At 38.4% G+C, this 17,540-nt stretch overlaps 2 protein-coding genes across 4 annotated transcripts in view; both read left to right on the top strand.

Annotated features, from left to right (window-relative positions):
* The window catches only part of gpr155b (G protein-coupled receptor 155b), a 30,587-nt gene extending 28,396 nt beyond the window's left edge, over window positions 1-2,191 (top strand). For all 3 annotated transcript variants that reach the window (XM_007248845.3, XM_022664668.2, XM_049479254.1), the window contains 2 exons: window positions 159-296; window positions 2,019-2,191. In XM_007248845.3, the coding sequence (XP_007248907.3) occupies window positions 159-296; window positions 2,019-2,067 (187 nt within the window). In that variant the 3' untranslated portion in view covers window positions 2,068-2,191. The remainder of the gene's footprint in view (window positions 1-158; window positions 297-2,018) is intronic.
* Window positions 2,192-9,099: 6,908 nt separating this feature from the next.
* On the top strand, window positions 9,100-17,053 carry ola1 (Obg-like ATPase 1). Its single transcript, XM_007248844.3, has 11 exons — window positions 9,100-9,215; window positions 9,872-9,972; window positions 11,845-11,988; window positions 12,392-12,519; window positions 12,748-12,923; window positions 13,017-13,097; window positions 14,260-14,357; window positions 14,468-14,608; window positions 15,456-15,552; window positions 15,637-15,759; window positions 16,657-17,053. Exons 2-11 carry the CDS (start codon window positions 9,872-9,874, stop codon window positions 16,756-16,758), a joined length of 1,191 nt encoding a protein of 396 aa, XP_007248906.1. The 5' UTR covers window positions 9,100-9,215; the 3' UTR covers window positions 16,759-17,053.
* Window positions 17,054-17,540: the final 487 nt, after the last annotated feature.

Here is a 17,540-nt window from a genome sequence, read left to right as displayed (position 1 = left end):
AACTGTATTTAGTTAAGCCAGTGTTGGTATTGGTGCATCCCTAATAAAGAGGATAATGTTTTATCAAAGATAAAAGATAAGACAGTTACAGTGTTAAGACCCTTCATGACCTAATGTGTGTTGAACTGTTGGTGATATGTGTGTTTGTGTATGTAAAGGCTGGCAGCACTATGGGGGGGAGGTCAGGAAGAGAACGGTGGTCCAGCTGCCGTTCCTGAAGAGATTCGACTGACCTGCACACAATTCGTCCGCTACCACAAAAACCAGTGTGTGCAGGACATCGTACACAAGAGGAGGTCAGTAAGCGAGTGTTTACATGCAAATTAAACACCGTGTGTTTAGTTTAGGAGATGTGGTACAAGACACATGGGCTTATGTTTACAGAGACTACAGAGAAGGCACCACTGAGTTTACCATAATTCAGAATAAGTTCAGTATTGTAATAATTACAATCCAAAACAGTAGATTCATAAGATAAGGAAAAAATGTTCATGATAATGACTGAATGAATGAAACATTTTAATTTTGAATTATCTATTAGTTTACCGACTCCACAGATTCAAGGCTCAAACTGGATTCTCATTTTTCTTGAGTCAACCTAAACATGTATTCCAAAAAAATTAAGACTCAACTCATACACTTGCCTTAAAGCCTGGACTCTCCACCTAGACTCTCTACACATTTAGAGTCTTTTACCTCACCTACTCTCACCTCAAGATACTCAAAACAAAAAACAAACAGGTTTACACTGCAGACACAAATAGACTACATTTACATTACAAAGCACATTGCTCAAATCCAATTTTTTGCAAGTAAGTGATCTGTATCTGTGTGTAATGTAAATGTATCTGTCCCTGAAATGCCTCACATGCGCACATTGATACGTATATAAACGTTGCCTTCTTCACCAGCAACAAAAACGTCATACATGAGAGACGACTCGTAGCTTTATAAAGGAGAAATGAATGTGTTAGAAGCTCATATGTGGAGCATCTTTTGCTGGAGTGGAGAGTAAACACCTGGTCTGAAGTACATGCTCAGATCGAGGAGGAGAAAAAAGGCCAGGCGTTTGCTTTTGCTGTTTTTGCAGCTACAGCTGCACCAAGAGATTTGTGGGTCTGAGAGAGAAGCACGTAGCGCATGCGTAAAAGCAAAAAGATGTATGCATTCCGATTTGACCATTCACATTTATGTTGCATGTCCATGGATCAGATATATCTGATTTAGGACACATGTGACAATGACTCAAATCTAATGTGAAATAAATTGGATTTGGCACGTTCACACAGCCATGAAAAAAAATCTGATCTGAGCCACATTGAGCAAAAAAAAACTGATTTGAGTCACTTCTGCCTGGTAATGTGAATTTAGAGACCTTAGAGACTCAAGACAACTATCACCAGACACTTAACATTCAATTCAAACAATTGAGTAAACTCAGACTTTCACCACAAAACAATCAATAATTGGCTTAGACTCTCATTCCAGACAATCAAGACAAGTCAGGCTAAAACTGCAAAGTCAAGATTGAACGCAAACTCTTGCCTTTGAGACCTGAGACATTTCAGACTCCACCACAGACATTAAACACTCAACTGAGAAGCTCACTTTAGAGATTCATAGTTAACCCTAATCTCAGAGACCTGAGACAACTCGAAATCTCATCTTTGAGTCTCACCTTAATGACTTGACACTCAACTCAGACTCTAACCTTACAGACTCAACACTTGACTTGGATTTGCACCTTGGGGACCTAGGACAAATCAGACTCTCACCAGACACTTAACTTAAATTCTCAAATCAGACAATTGAGACAACTTGTACTTTCACCACAGAAACTCAACATTTAACACAGACCCCTGAGACCATTTTTGCTTATGTACAATTTGTCAGTTTTTTTTTCCTTCTTGTACCTATTGTATGAACTTTTTAACATATCTTTTCTGCCTTTTCTTGATTTGCTCTTACTCTTGTTTCCTTTTAATTTTCCCTTTCTTCTTTTTCTCTTTTTCTCTCAGTGGATCATCTGAGTCTCTCTCAGGACCAGTGGGTGAATCCTTGCTCTAATCGACAGGTGCACTGGTCAATTCCTGGGCAGCAAGCTGCTGGATTGGCTGCTGTTGGTGGGTGTGGTGAAAAAGACAGTGGTGTGGCCCTGCACTTACAGGACTCATCCAGCATCTAAAGCCTCAACTGGATTTCCATTATGACGACCAGTCATGGTCATGCCTCCTGGATGATGGAAGCAGAGCACCTCAGATGCTTTATGACGTCATTTATATGAAGGGACTGGTCTAAATCCACTGAGCAGAACTTGACTGTGAATTGACCTACTATTTCTTCTAACTCTGGAAATTGTGCCATGTGAAATGTGTTGCATGGCATGCCAAACCTAAAGGGTATTCAGGTCTGTCTTCATACCTCCTGTAATGTTCCACCACGATCTGTGGAAAGCAGGTAACTTGAACCCCTTACAGACTTTTTAGTATTTATGATATTACCTTTACATACAGTATAGTGTATTTTCCTTTACTAAACAGCACAATAGTATCATTTATGACTACTGATCGTACTTCATATACTGGGGTTTGTTTGAGATATAAGCTAATTGTCAGTTGTTTTGGTGAGGACAGTTTTATATTGGAATTATCTGGTAAGACCTGCTGCATTTTCTGTGAATTATCATAGTATCAATTATAATAGTATTTGATTCCTTATCATTTATTTTTCATTACATTATTCTTTATTTACCCTGTTCTTTCACCCAATTTGGAAGGTTAATCTCTCAATTCCTGCTCATATGAACTCCCCCTACATTAGTAACCCCCCTTCAATAGGAGGGTGATGACTAGCACATGCTCTAATATATCAGAGGAGAGAGCAACTACTTACCCTGACAGGGCATGGCCAATTGTGCTCTCTCAGATTCCGGCTGCTTATGGTGAAGCAGCATGATCTGGGATTCAAACCAGCGATCCTTGGTTCATAATGGCAGCACCTTAGTCTGCTGGACCACTCAGAGTCTAAGGACCCTATCTTACACCCTGTGCAAGGTGTGTTGTGCTTACACCCCACCAACGTCAAAGTTCATGAATATATCTATGCTAATGGGCTTGGTGGTCTGAAAGTGAGGTGTGTTCAAGTGTGGTGTGTTCACTGACTTTAAACCTACACAACCGTTAAACAGAGGTTCATTGCTATCTTGGCAACGTATGTGCCGCCCAACGCACGTAAACCTCCGCTCGTTACACACACAAGGACAAGACCCAACTTTTACATCAACAATAACAGAATACCTGTAAATGACCTGTTAGAGAAGGTCAGTTTCCTCTGCTAAGAAATGCTGAAGCACTGCACCGTTAAAATACCAATCCACCAAAATCAGAGTGCATCTGGCTCTTAAAGGGAATGGCAAGTGAAACTTTGGTTTATTTCACATTACGCCCAAAACACATCCATGATTAATTAAAAGAATTAGTACATGCTTTTGTGCGGGTCGAGCCGCACAATTCATACTTTTCCCTCCGTTTCGATAGCAAAGACACACTGACACCCTTAATCAAGCTGCACATTGCATGATTAACGGCTCACTTATAGATCGCTAAAATAGGGCCCTAAATGTTTTTTTTATTTTTTTTAAGTCAATTTCATCTGGATAAATAACCTTATTTTAATATTAAAATGTTTGCCAAATTAAGTTGACTTTTTCACTAAAAGTGGCTTAAAATGGGTAACTGTATTTAGTTCTTCCGATATATAGGACACTCTACTTAGCTTTTACCTCAAGTATCAAATTCAGATATTTCTCTAGCAAATGGACCTCATGTTATTTAACAATAGGTGCACATAAGCATTGTCTTTTAACCCTCAGATACCCTAGCATTGACCTTGTTATATTTTTAAGCTTTTAGAAAGACACTGGCCTGAGAAGTATGACATAAATCTGTATGTGTACGTTTAGGCACCCAATAGCCAAATTAGAAATCTTATCATATTTTTATTGAGAGATAGTAAATAGAGCCTCTGCAGCTGATCAGACATAAAACAAGTCTGATATTGGCATCCGTTTGCTGGTATTTTATGGAATTCATTTATTAAAAGACTGCAGTTAGCACAGACAGCAACACAGCCCCAATGCATGATAGATCCACCTCCATGCTACACAGTTGGCAAAGTATTCTTCTCATAAAATGTAACTTCCTGTGCTGATTGTAGTCAAAAAGTTGATAAAAGGATATTCAATGGTTTACATTAATTGAGTTAATTTAAAAAATGTCATGCCTTCATATATCAGTAATTGTTATTTATTTTATTCATTTACTTCCTTAAATATTTAGATATGTTAGGATTTTAAAATAAATGGAGGTTCAGGTTTCAGTTTTAATGACAAAATATGCATAAATATAGTGCTTTATGATTTCAGAGGGTTAACACAGATGAAGGAACATTCTTTTAAAAATATGATGCAAAATGTACGGATATTGCGTATTTGATCCTGTGGAAAAAAAATAAAGTCTGCTATGGTGCTCTGTTACTGGTGAAATATACTTAGACTGTGACTGTACACTTTTATTATGATTATCTGTTAGATATTACAAGTATGTGAGTGTGATATGTTTGTTCTGTTAAGTAAGGAAGTATGCATTTTGACTTTTGTTTATTGATCAGGTAAATAAATTATGCAGTTTCCAACTCAAACTGTACAAGCTGAATTGCATTTAAAGTAGCAGATCTGCTGTATTTGTGGTTCATTTAGGTGTGTTTTCCAGTTTCAGTTGTGTTCAGATTGTTAAAGCAGAATATGAATTGATTCCTTCATGAACTCAAGTTTGACCCTTTTCTGTGCCTGCTACTGCATGTTTTATTTCATATACAAGAACTGGCTCCACACGATTTGTGATATAAATTGTAAGATATCACATTGCACATGTAAAAATTGTGTCTTGATTTACTAAATTACCTTGCATTTAAAAGTAAAATAAAAGGCTTCAGGCTTCCATGAGCAGGAACCCTATTTAACATGTATTTTGTTCATGATCCACTTGTTTCTGAAAAATATGCAATAAATATTCGATTGCATAAATCAGGGTTTTCTTGTTTTTTGTTTATATGTTATATACCTTGGTAATCATGCTTATTTCTACTATGACACGGAAAAAAAATTATAATCTGAAGAGTAAGCTATCAATGGGCTTTCAGAAGAAATGTTTACATATTTGACCACTCTGCTTAGCACAATTAGTAAGTTGGAAAGTACTGTACAAGGTACATTCTGTAGGAAATGAGTATGGAGCTAAATTAGTGCCAAAACTACGCAAAGAAAGAAAACGTATTCTGTAAATATGATACTACTTGCAGGCAAACACAACACGTTTTACAAACACAAAACTCGACTATCTAACACACACGGTGTGTTTTACAAACACAAAACCTGATGGTTGTAAATATATACGTAAACTTCAAATAAATACACAGCTGTTTTCTAATACATTGCTCTTTACAGACAAATATAACACATTTTACGAATGCAAAAAGCAATAAATAACAAGTAAAACATGATTTTTAAACATTACCGTGTCATGATTCACGAACAAGCACAGCCCACTGGTAAATCACGTGACTTTTGGCACACTTTTAGCACTCGCAAACTTGTGATTTTCTCAACACGAGTTTGCGAGTGGCAAAATTGAAAATCATGTTTTACTTGTTATTTATTGCTTTTTGCATTCGTAAAACATGTTATATTTGTTTGTAAAGAGCAATGTATTAGAAAACAGCTGTGTATTTATTTAAAGTTTACGTATATATTCACAACCATCAGGTTTTGTGTTTGTAAAACCCACCGTGCGTGATACATAGTCGAGTTTTGTATTTGTAAAACGTGTTGTGTTTGTTTGCAAGTAGTATCATATTTACAGAATACGTTTTCTTTATTTGCGTAGTTTTGGCACAAATTTAGCTCCATAAATGAGAGCGAGCATGTGAAATAGCTACAGCAGTCCAATTTCAAAACACCACAGAGTTATCTGCCCTGCCCCTCCCCAGATGCAAAGCTTACTCGGATTGCCAAATTCAGTAGGCTGAATCTACACAATCTACACAAAGTTTAAACTGAAAGGAGAGTAGCCAACTTGGAGTCAGTCTTGTAGTATTTTTATGCTCTGTCTTTTCCACCTTTCAAACTCACTGGCAATATTTATTCTTGTTTCAATCCTCCTTTTGTCGCTGAGCTTTTTTTGAGACATGTTGAGGTTTTTATAGTGAGAAGCAGCTAAAGTTTAAATGAACCAGCCCTGCTTGCTATAGCTTATTTGCTGTAACACTGCTCGCTCGCTGTAGTGTAGGTACTGGCCACCTCGGGGGTGGAGTTAGTGTTAGGGAATGAGCATCAGGCGGAAACAGATGCCAAAACAAACACAAAAAGGAACGTACTGGCTGAAGCCCTGCTGACAAGAGCTGCCAGTGTTTTCTTAATATCTGAAGATACATTCTGAACATTTTATCCTTTACTACTGAAAATAAATTACATATTGGTCCTCTAAGTACGGTGGCCGAGAAAGCCCAACGCAGTGCAAATTGAAAAGCGCTGCAAAAGCACAAAACACATCCATCAAAATTACAACACAGGCGCAGCAAATAGAAAAACGCACTGCAAATAGAAAAATGCGCTGCAAATAGAACCACAACACAACGGAGGTGAGTCACAACACAACGGAATTTTCCCGGGGGACCTTAAAAGATACTGTACCAGCTAAGCTGCGTCTTCAGTAACGTCTCGGACTTCACTATGTGTACAAAGGACAATAAGTGGCAAACAAGGCGTTTTGTGAAGCAGAACTTTTAATAATATGCACACAACCGTGGTAATCACAGGTAATAAACATAACTTACTTTTCAGAAGCTTGTTTGCCACTTACTGTCCTTTGTATACAGCTGGTACAGCATATTTTAAGGTCCCCCGGGAAAATTCCGTTGTGTTGTGACTCACTTCCGTTGTGTTGTGGTTCTATTTGCAGCGCGTTTTTCTATTTGCAGCGCGTTTTTCTTTTTGCAGCGCGTTTTTCTATTTGCTGCGCCTGTGTTGTAATTTTGATGGATGTGTTTTGTGCTTTTGCAGCGCTTTTCAATTTGCACTGCGCTGGGCTTTCTCGGCCACCGTATCTAAGTCTGGACAAAAGAAGACATAGTCCTTGAAACGGCCAAAGTGAACTCAAAAGACTGTAATGAAAAGATAGAGGCTGTAATTGTCATTTGGGAAAAAAGGAACAAAAAATATTAAGATAACATGCATTCAAAAGGCAAGGACTGTGATATTACAGTAAACATTGGTTTTGCCCTTTCTAGTCCTATCAGGTTTCAGAGACTTTAAAAATGGCACCCATCTTCTTCTTCTTCTTTCAGGATCATGGCGAATGGCAGACCAACTAAAGGTGCATTGCTGCCACCTACTGAGCAGGAGTGTGAAGTGTGACTTCGGGAAGTAAAGTGACCAACAATAATTCAAAAGATAAAGATGGGAGGATAAATAATTTAAATCAATAAAAAGGGGTGGAAAGTAAAAAAGAAAAGAATAGAAAAAAATGATATAAAGTCCAATATACCAGTAGACTTCAAAAAATGAAAAAACAGTTTGTGTACTGTGCCCATCCCTGCCCCATAAGAAAGCAATCCATTCAAAGAAAAATCTTTGTGGCCTTTTTTTTTTCAGAACAGAAAAAATAAATTCCCTTTGGTCAGCATTGTACAGTAAAACAGTACATGTCCACTGTTTCCCTCTGTGGACAGTGGCGACAAAGCCCTGTGGAATGTTTTTGTATTATATGCAGAGAAGCATTGAGCATACTGTGACCTACCAGGAGCCTTGTTAATATGTTTTCCTGTCTCCGACTGTACCCTTCACTCCCACTCAAACCAACTCTTGGTTGAATAGCAAACAAATGCCTTCCCCTGAATTCTTGTTCCCAATTATCTGCCATAACGTCCTTACATGTTGTTTTACAACTACCCTTGCCATAGCTTTGCTAAGAGGCACTGTTTTGCTGTTATATTAGCAGTCTCATTCCTGTCCACCACTACATGTGCTGGAACCCATAAAAACTGTACTAAAATAGTCTACATATGTAACTGAAATAATGCCTGATGACTTTTTAATTAATTAGGCCTTGTCTACATTTAGATTTGCCAGACTGGATGCTTTGTAAAGCAGACAAAAAATCTGAACAAACCATAGACTGTATATAAGTATAGACAGCACGACAGGGGTTAAAAAAGTAAAGCCATCTCTTACGCCCTCTGGTGGCTGGCTCCAGTAGAACTTTTAACCCCGACTATTTCCATTCAACTGAATGAGAGATGGTGGAATCTTTAATCTAAAATTACACATCCAGGATTTTTTTTGGAAGTTGGGTTCTGTACATTCTGCAAGCCCCCCTCCTGTGTTAATAACCCCCCTGTGTTTTTCTTTACAGTTAATACATTTTATAGGAGTTATTCTGTGATTTTTAAAGAGGTGTGGCGATGTGATGATTGACAGCTGAGGGCAAGTTGACTGACCGGTCGCCTGAGAGCGTGAACGTGCACTGCCACTGTGGCTCAGTCGCGGAGCTCACAGTCAGATCTTTCTGACATTTGGATTTTACTGTTAAAAATGACATTTAGTAAAGCAGGTTAGCCAACTCAGGTTAGCTAAGTTAAGTAACTTGTTTGGTGAAAATGACGGTGAAACGCAGAATAATTGAGGGGTAGGGCGGGGTTTGGGCAGTCACATGGCTCCGCCTCCCACCTCTGCTGCTCCTGTTCTGGCTCCAATTTGCCTCTACTGCGCAAGCGCTCGGAAGATGGCAGCTTCCATTTCGGCCAAATTTTGACTTCAAAACGCCGTAATGAATGCCGAGTGAATGGGGACGTCCTATCAATACTTATATACAGTCTATGGAACAAACCACCATCCTCATTGGGCTAACATCCTCAACCCACTGCAAACCCATCCGTGTCTGGGTTCAGCTCACTGTTTTACTGTACGCCACCTCACAGTACGCCGTGACGTGTTCCCGTACGTCCTTCCGTCCGGCCGGATTTCGTCCAATCGGATGACAGAATGTTTCGGCGCTTCCGCTCGGCTGTTTCTTTTCGTGCGGGTGGCTGAAGTGTGTAAAGCGTGCGGAGTGTGAGCAGTGAGAATATTACAGCACGCTCACAAACAGCGCTAACTCAAGGTGATTTAAACACACACGCCTGCTCACACTCACTGTGGGCTTCTGTGTGGAGCGTGTGTTTTACAGTATGGGCTCTGTTTACACTGTATTTACAGCAGGGGCCGGTACGCTAATATGTTAGCTTAGCTAGAGTAACCGTGTAGAAATGAATGGGGTGTGAGGCTAGCTCGCTGCTGGCTGGCAGTGCTGTAGCTCTGTGAATGCGAATAGCTGGGTCTGGCAGCGTGTCACAGGCAGCAGAAGCTCTGTCTAAGAAAATACCGGGCTGTGTAGAGTTACAGGAGCGTTAGAGTGCTGATATATTACATCTTCTCGCTTTCTGGAGGGGATTGGATTTATATTTAGCCGCGATGAGGCCGGGCTGGTCAGTTTACACCCCTGCTCTCTCTGCTGTACTCGACAGCTGCTATTCTGGGACTCTGTGGGGCAACGCTAATGGTGGCAACCAGCCTGGATTAGCTAGAGAAAGCCACCTTACTATTAACCTATGTAAAAGATTATTAGTCGTATTTCTGGATGACATTGTGCTGATTTTTTTCAGTCATGGCTCCCAAAAAGGTGTGCTTGTGTTGGGGGGGGGGGGGGGTTGTGCTGGTTGTGTTGCTGTGTCATGCTGCCTGCCATGTGTGCTGAGTGGTGTGTGAATTATGTTACAGATGCCTCCAAAGAAGGCAGGAGATGGACCAAAGCCACCCCCTCTGATCGGACGGTTTGGGACTTCCCTAAAAATTGGAATAGTGGGATTACCAAATGTGGGGTAAGTTTCATTCTCTCAGGTCTGATTACTAGAGTGTTATGGTGACATGGGATTGAGCATCTGTCTTTAGAGATTAACATATACCTTTACAAAATGTGTTTTGTGTTATGCAGCAACTTGTCAAGGCACTTTTTTGGTGATTTCTGGGGTTTGCTGTGGTTCTGTGTGCATCTCTGTCTGTTAGTGTATGCGATATGACCAGGACTATTTTTTTTTCTGTAGGGTTATTTAATCAGAGTATAATAATTAGTGGTGTTAATCGATTAAATAAAAGACCCTAATTAATCACAACAATATTCTGTGATTATCTGTAATTAATCACACTTGTTCTTCTTAAGACGCAAGTTTTATACTGGATATTTATATGTAAATAAAAGTATGAATGTAAGAAATGTAAAATGCAATTATATTTATATTAATGGTATCAAATAAAATACTAATATGTACTTGTATGTTTGAGATAAAGCCAACATGGAGAGCTGGAATAAAGAATGCATGGCAAATTAAATAGAGGAAACCTTTTTTTTTTTGTTTACACTTTATTTTAAACATATCAGCTTGGTTGTAAGGATTTCTGAATTAGAACTTAATTTGCTCAGTTTAAAAGAGCTTTTTCACACCTGTAGTAGGTTTCTATGGTCTGGATTAGTTGATGTGTTTGTTTACTTGGATTTTCTCCCTCTGTTTGGTTTGGTTTCACACAGACATAAACCTAACTGCACCGAAATGCGCACCAAAAAAACAATACAAGCACATTGTCTCTTCTGATTGGTCAGAGCTGACAGAACACTGACAATTTGCTGCGCTTTCGAACAGTGTTTTTAATGGGACGTGCAGCACAGATATATTAAAGCTGCGAGCTGTAAACCCTGCACACATAGCACAGGAAAACAACATGGAGCAGCAGAGACAGCGTTTGCTCATTGCAGTATATGATCTGGATAATATATCGGATTAAATTGTGCCTTATCAGCAGTTCAGCTAAATTAAAAAGAAGATTATATAATAGTTTGTTTGGATCAAGACCAGATTTCATTCTCACCACAAGCGAACCGCTTAAGAAAAAAAATATGTGCATTGGGCAGAGGGTGGGGCAGATTACAACAGAATGTGTGTTAACACTTTAAAGTTGACAGCCCTATTAATAATATTACAATATTTCAGGGTTTCTTTTTGCGATAATGATATTCTTGGTGATATGACAAAACAATGAATTAAAAAAATATATGTTAAGAATATTCTACTGCTACAAAATCATTTTAACATTTTATTTGGCAATGTTATTGCATACAATATGTTATTACACACCCCTAATTGAGAGTTTCACCATCTCTGACTAACAGAAGTCAATGATCCAATGTGCTTGTTATAATACAAATAATGATACTAATAATGCACTCCATATATCCAGGATTGAAGTAAAATTATTGATACTGGACAGATTTAATCTATCTATAGTAGATTAATTTTACTTTTGACACAAACAGCAAAAAGTTATACCTTGATGGCCCATATGGCCCTAATATAATATCACAGTATCTCAGGATTTTTTGCGATAATGATATCCAAACTGCCACTTCATGTGTATGTACAAAACAAAGGCATCTGCAATTTTTCATGGAAATTATTTGGAAGTATGTTACTATTCAGAGAATTTAGCCATTTAATCACATCTTTTAAGAAACATTTATCCTTTAGTAACAGTGTTTTCGCTTGCAGAATATTATTTGTATTTATTCTAATATAAAAATAGTAAAGAAACACTTATTGCCCATGTAAGTAGAGCTTATAAATAAAAAAATACAGATGCCTAAAACTTATATATGAATGTTACATATCTCATGCCTTTGGTTTTCATGATTGTGATTTCAGTAAGTCTACATTCTTCAACGTGCTAACGAAGAGTCAAGCAGCAGCCGAGAATTTCCCTTTCTGCACCATCGACCCCAATGAGAGTCGTGTGCCCATTCCAGACGAGCGCTTTGACTTTCTCTGCCAATACCACAAACCTGCCAGGTATCTGATCTTCACCTGCACGTGCAGTGTATTAAAAGTGATTGTCAGAAGTTGTTATGAATTCAAATCCCAAGTCGTGCATATCTGCATATACTGGAAATAGTGCAAGTCCTTTTTGTACTAAACAGCAATATTTAAACAACATAACATGAGTCTAATTAAGACACAGACTTTTTCAGTAGATTGTTAAATGCTTACAGATATCTGCTGAGTAATACTTTTATGCCATTTGGAGGACACTAGGCATTTTGCAATATGTTTACAACCTATCGTACAATAAATGATCATGAACTCATTTTTGCTGGCCTCGAAAATGCCCTATTGTTTTAACATTACAAGAAGAGCCCATGAGATGTCAACTTTGTTTAACAATGACCTCATTACTTTCCCTGTGTCTGTCCAGTAAAGTTCCAGCCTTTCTGAATGTGGTGGACATTGCTGGCCTGGTGAAGGGAGCTCATGCAGGGCAGGGATTGGGCAATGCTTTCCTCTCTCACATCAGTGCCTGCGACAGCATCTTCCATATGACCCGTAAGTTGTTACCCATTTGGAAAGCCTTTAGCACTGCCATTACCATTTATTTGCTTGAGGGGACTGTGTCTAAGGATTTAGATTTTATTATTATTATTTTTTTAATATACAGTTTGCACGGTGGGCACTGTGTTTGTGAGTAGAAATGAATGACAGATGTAATAAAAGGCATGCCATATATTAAGGATATTTTTATGTGTGTGCGTGTGTATCTATCTGCATCTGCAGGAGCATTTGAGGATGAAGACATCATCCATGTGGAGGGATGTGTTGACCCAGTACGGGACATTGAGATTATTCACGAGGAGCTCAGGCTGAAGGATGAGGAAATGATCGGGCCAATCATAGATAAGTTGGAGAAAACTGCTGTGAGGGGCGGAGACAAGAAACTCAAACCTGAATATGTAAGTCAGCTGCAAACATTCACATGCCTCATATCTGGATGCACATGTCATATGGCCTGTAAAATCACAGCTTTGTTTCTGTTTCTGAAACAGGACATTATGTGCAAAATAAAGTCCTGGGTGATTGAGGAGAAGAAACATGTGCGCTATTACCATGAATGGAACGACAAGGAGGTGAGAAATTATGGTATACAGTTAAAATAAAGCTAATTGAAGATAGTCCTTAGGATGTGGAATGCCTTTGGTTGCTTTCTTACCTACTGTCCTGCTAAATTGTTTGTTTGATCTAAACCAAAATGGTATTTGAAAGATGGTGTGAACCACAGTCTGGACCAAAGGACCAACATATCATTATCACAGCTATGAACAAACACCGTGCCCATGCACACGCGGTCTGTGCTGCATTCACTGTGGAATCTGTTTGCTGCGTGATGTACATTCATGTGAAAGGGAGGCAGAATTTGGTACAACTCATGGAAAGTCAATCAGTGTGAAGTATAGGGAGTCCCTGCCTATGTAGGTGTTGAAAGAATGTAGTAAAGATAGTGTTCACTAAACTGCAGTGTAAAATCAAAACCAAATATAAACACTGTAACACAGGGTTTCTTAACCTGGGGGCAGGGGGACCACCAGTGGTCCATGAAGTACGCTCAAGTGCTCTGCAGTTCCATCCTCAGGGGGAAGCAGTAGTCTGTAGTGGGCCATTAACAGCAATTTAAGTTATAAAATGATGAGGAAAATCAAGACATCAGTTGTGTTTTAACTATAGAATTCAAGGACTTTACTGTCCTTTACAACACGTTAATTAAATGTGAATAAAAAATTCAGTGTTGAACACTTAGATTTGTATTACTGATGCCAGTCCCTTAAAAAAATAATTGTATTAATCATTACAAGAGAGAGGGAGAGGGCATACATTTAAGCATAAATAAAAGGTAATAGCCCTAATAGTATATAATAGATATTGCAGAAGTACCTCATGGTAAATCAGCGTCATTAGTTTAAGACAATGCAGCCACAAGCATTCAATGCAGATAATTTGCTAACCAGAGATGGAAAAGTTTGAAAAAAAAAAAAACACTTTTCCTCAGAAAATATACTTAAACAACTTTAGTTTACAATTTTTTTTTTACCTTGTGGATCATTAAGCTTTCTAGTTATAAACCCTGATATAAAAAACACAACAGGACCTAATATATAGGCCCTTATATTCCACAATATTGATCCTAACATATTGCTGCAGAATTTGTCATTGTGCAGTGACCAGTTACTGATTTGCCTTTGATCTTTTTAAAATCGGAAATTAAATTATTTTATCCTTTCCCTCAACCCCCAGATTGAGGTGCTGAACAAATACCTCTTTCTGACGTCTAAGCCGATGATCTACCTGGTAAACCTCTCAGAGAAAGACTACATCAGGAAAAAAAACAAGTGGTGAGGTGCACAGTTTAACATGCATGTTTGTAAGTTTTACTATGATTTATAGTTATAGTAAAAGTATATAACCGTAACTTTTGCCTGTGTCAACTCCTTTCTCACTGCAGGCTGGTGAAGATTAAGGAGTGGATAGATGCTCATGATCCTGGTGCTCTGGTCATCCCGTTCAGTGGAGGATTTGAGAGCAAGTATCAGGACATGAGTGATGAGGAGAAACAGAAGTTCTGTGAGGAGAGTAAAACCCAAAGGTGAGCTACAGTAGGGGTTTGCAGTGTTGAGTAAAACAAGATCTTGATCATTTTTCTAATTTTGTCAAACATTAATAAACTATATTGTGCATTCCTAAAAATGTGTTTGTAGAAATCTTGTATTGTATTAGAATGCTAATCTGAGGGTAGTTTTAATGTTTTATATATTAGAATATTTGAATTTGCTGAGTTACAGAGAGAGAGAGAGAGAGAGAGAGAGAGACTCTGCTGTGTTGACAATATGGACATAAAAGCAGATGATTTGATAGGTAGCTTCCTGGATTAGTGCCCGTACTAATAGGGCACGTGCAGTACCGCAAGCAGACGCTAACATACTAGTGAAAGGCAAACTCGGGGGGGATGTCAGGGACTTGTCACCTGCCAGTGTGAGCTCAGGGCTACGCATATCAGCAGCCTATCTAGCATGACCTAGTGAACGTGTGGCGTGAAGTTAATTGTATCGTGCCTTATCACATCAGGGTACTACTTTTTTGAAAAAATTGCAGTTTTCATTTCCCATTTTTTATTTTGTGGCAGTAGAGTATTCCTGATATCTAGGAAAAGCATACTGACCCATTCATGTTTAAGCTTAGAAGCTTAAACATGAATGGGTCAGTTTCCTGGAGAGGATTAAGCCTAGGTATAGACTGTTTCCCTTTAAATGAAAAAACTCAATTCAAAATGCTGTGAAGTCCAAGACCAGGCTTAATCCCTCCAAAAACTGTCAAAAACTGTATCAAAAACTGTCCCTATAAGAGAGTGGTGTCAAAGGCAGCGTAATATTGTGTTAATGGTGCAATATATTACCCACACTATTTTACTAAATATATGCATCTTTATATTGTAGTGTGCTGACCAAGATCATCAAGAGTGGCTATGCCGCGCTACAGCTGGAATATTTCTTCACAGCAGGACCTGATGAAGTACGCGCATGGACCATCAGGGTAAGCACACACAAATATGGTGCTATAAATGTCTGTATTAAATCACACGCACTCAGTTAATTTGAATGTGTGTGTGTCCTACAGAAAGGTACAAAGGCACCACAGGCAGCTGGGAAGATCCATACAGACTTTGAGAAAGGCTTCATCATGGCAGAGGTCATGAAGTTTGTAGATTTCAAAGAGGAGGGCTCTGAAACCGCTGCTAAGGTAAGCAGAAAGCTGCATATGCATATCCCCTGCTCGTTCAACATTTCTTCTGAAGTCAAGGGTATCAGAAAAGTTCAAATCAGTAAAATCTCTAGACACCTTACAATTCGATTGATTGTGATTCAGAGTTCTGCAACGCGGTTATGAAAAAATTGTATGCAATTTGATGCATAATTTCTTCTATACAGGATTTTTTTTTTCCTCATTGCATGACTACTTGGTAATTTTAAAGTAAATTATCTGTAACTATCCATAATTAATCCTGCTATTTAATAGGCTGGTTGGCACTATTTCTATTAGTGCTTCAGCCACAATATTAAAACCAAATACAAGGAGCAAAAACAAAAAGGTGATTTTTAATGTTATAGCTGACCAGTCGAATGTACATAGAGCTAGTTTTTATGTTGTGGTTGATTTGTCTTTAATGTGTATGAATAGTATTATTGAACATATATAATAAAGTAACATTTTAATGGGCTTCGTAATATTTTAGATACGCACACAGGGATGGGGCGCTATAGTTCCGCACGTCATTTTTGTTTTTTAGTCAGAGCTAACATTTAGAAAATCGATTTTGTCATTTGTAAATTGATTCATTTTTTTAAATCATTTTTTTGGTTTATGCCTAGTTGTAGACTTATTTCTTTTCAGTGGTAAATTTCTATTCAAAATCACTGTCTGGGAAACTGCCCCTTTATTTTAAAACTGCAAGACATAGATCCAGCATTGTAAACTGAGGTGTGCAAATTTATGTGCTAGCATTAAAGTAGCTAAATGTACTAATAAAAAAACGTTGTGAATGCAGTAACACAAATCTATTTTAAAAATATTGTGATGAACAGTGCACGAAATGTAGTAATGTAGGTGCTCTCATCTCATATCCTATTTACCCAACAGGCAGCAGGAAAGTACAGACAGCAGGGAAGGAACTACATTGTGGAGGATGGCGACATTATCTTCTTCAAATTCAATACACCCAATCAGCCAAAGAAGAAATGATGTCATTCTAAAGCCCTTCACAGATTGGCTGGACTCTACCATGTGGGACAAGGGGGAACTTGTATTACAGATCTGAGGAATTTACCCATGAGCTTTCTTCACTTTTTGACTTTGGAACATTCAGTGTATTCACCCACACAACTTGTGTGCTTTGGGCTTTTCTTTTTGACGCTTGTTATTCGAGAGCCTCACAGCTGAGGTGTACATTATGCCTTGTCCTTTCACATTCAAATGCTGCATGCCACACTGCAAAAACAGATGGCCACAACGAATAAAACACTTCTCCAGACCTGAACTGTGTGACTGTGCCAGATTTATTTTCCTTAGCTGAAACCATGAATGTGGTTATATGCATACATATGCATGTTATATTGTTATATGAGAGAGAAAAGGAATACTTTACTGTAGTTTGTGATGTAATATGTTTGACTGTAGTTTGATAAGAGATCATGGTTTAGCAATCTGCTCTAATAGATGGTTTCCTGAACCTGGATTAAGCCTAGTCATAGAGTAATGACTTTTAAAGGAAAATCTCTTCAAAATGCTGTGCAGCCCAAGACTAGGTTCAATCCCTGTCTGGGAAATTGTCTCCAAGTGTGGCTAGAGTCCTGCAAAACTCCACCACCAGATGGAGGCAACACATCATGTCCCAATGTTTATGTTGACCATTTGAATTCTGGATGGGATTTAATAATTAAATCTGTTTTGACATCAGTTTTGAAAAAAGTTCAAACTGATCCAGAAGACAAACTTAAGCCAGCATAAATCTTTCTCTGGCTTTC

This window comes from Astyanax mexicanus, chromosome 5 (genome assembly GCF_023375975.1).
Source record: "Astyanax mexicanus isolate ESR-SI-001 chromosome 5, AstMex3_surface, whole genome shotgun sequence".
Lineage (NCBI taxonomy): Eukaryota > Metazoa > Chordata > Actinopteri > Characiformes > Acestrorhamphidae > Astyanax > Astyanax mexicanus.
The sequence above is the reverse complement of the archived record's forward strand: the minus strand, read 5'-3'. Positions and strand labels throughout refer to the sequence as shown.

What these genes read in the sequence shown, in the direction of transcription:
- ola1 (XM_007248844.3), top strand. Translation starts at nt 9,872, where the DNA reads ATGCCTCCAAAGAAGGCAGGAGATGGACCAAAGCCACCCCCTCTGATC. An exon ending in CAGCATCTTCCATATGACCC is followed by an intron (nt 12,520 to 12,747) that starts GTAAGTTGTTAC and finishes CTGCATCTGCAG; the next exon opens with GAGCATTTGAGGATGAAGAC. An exon ending in GCTCTGAAACCGCTGCTAAG is followed by an intron (nt 15,760 to 16,656) that starts GTAAGCAGAAAG and finishes TTTACCCAACAG; the next exon opens with GCAGCAGGAAAGTACAGACA.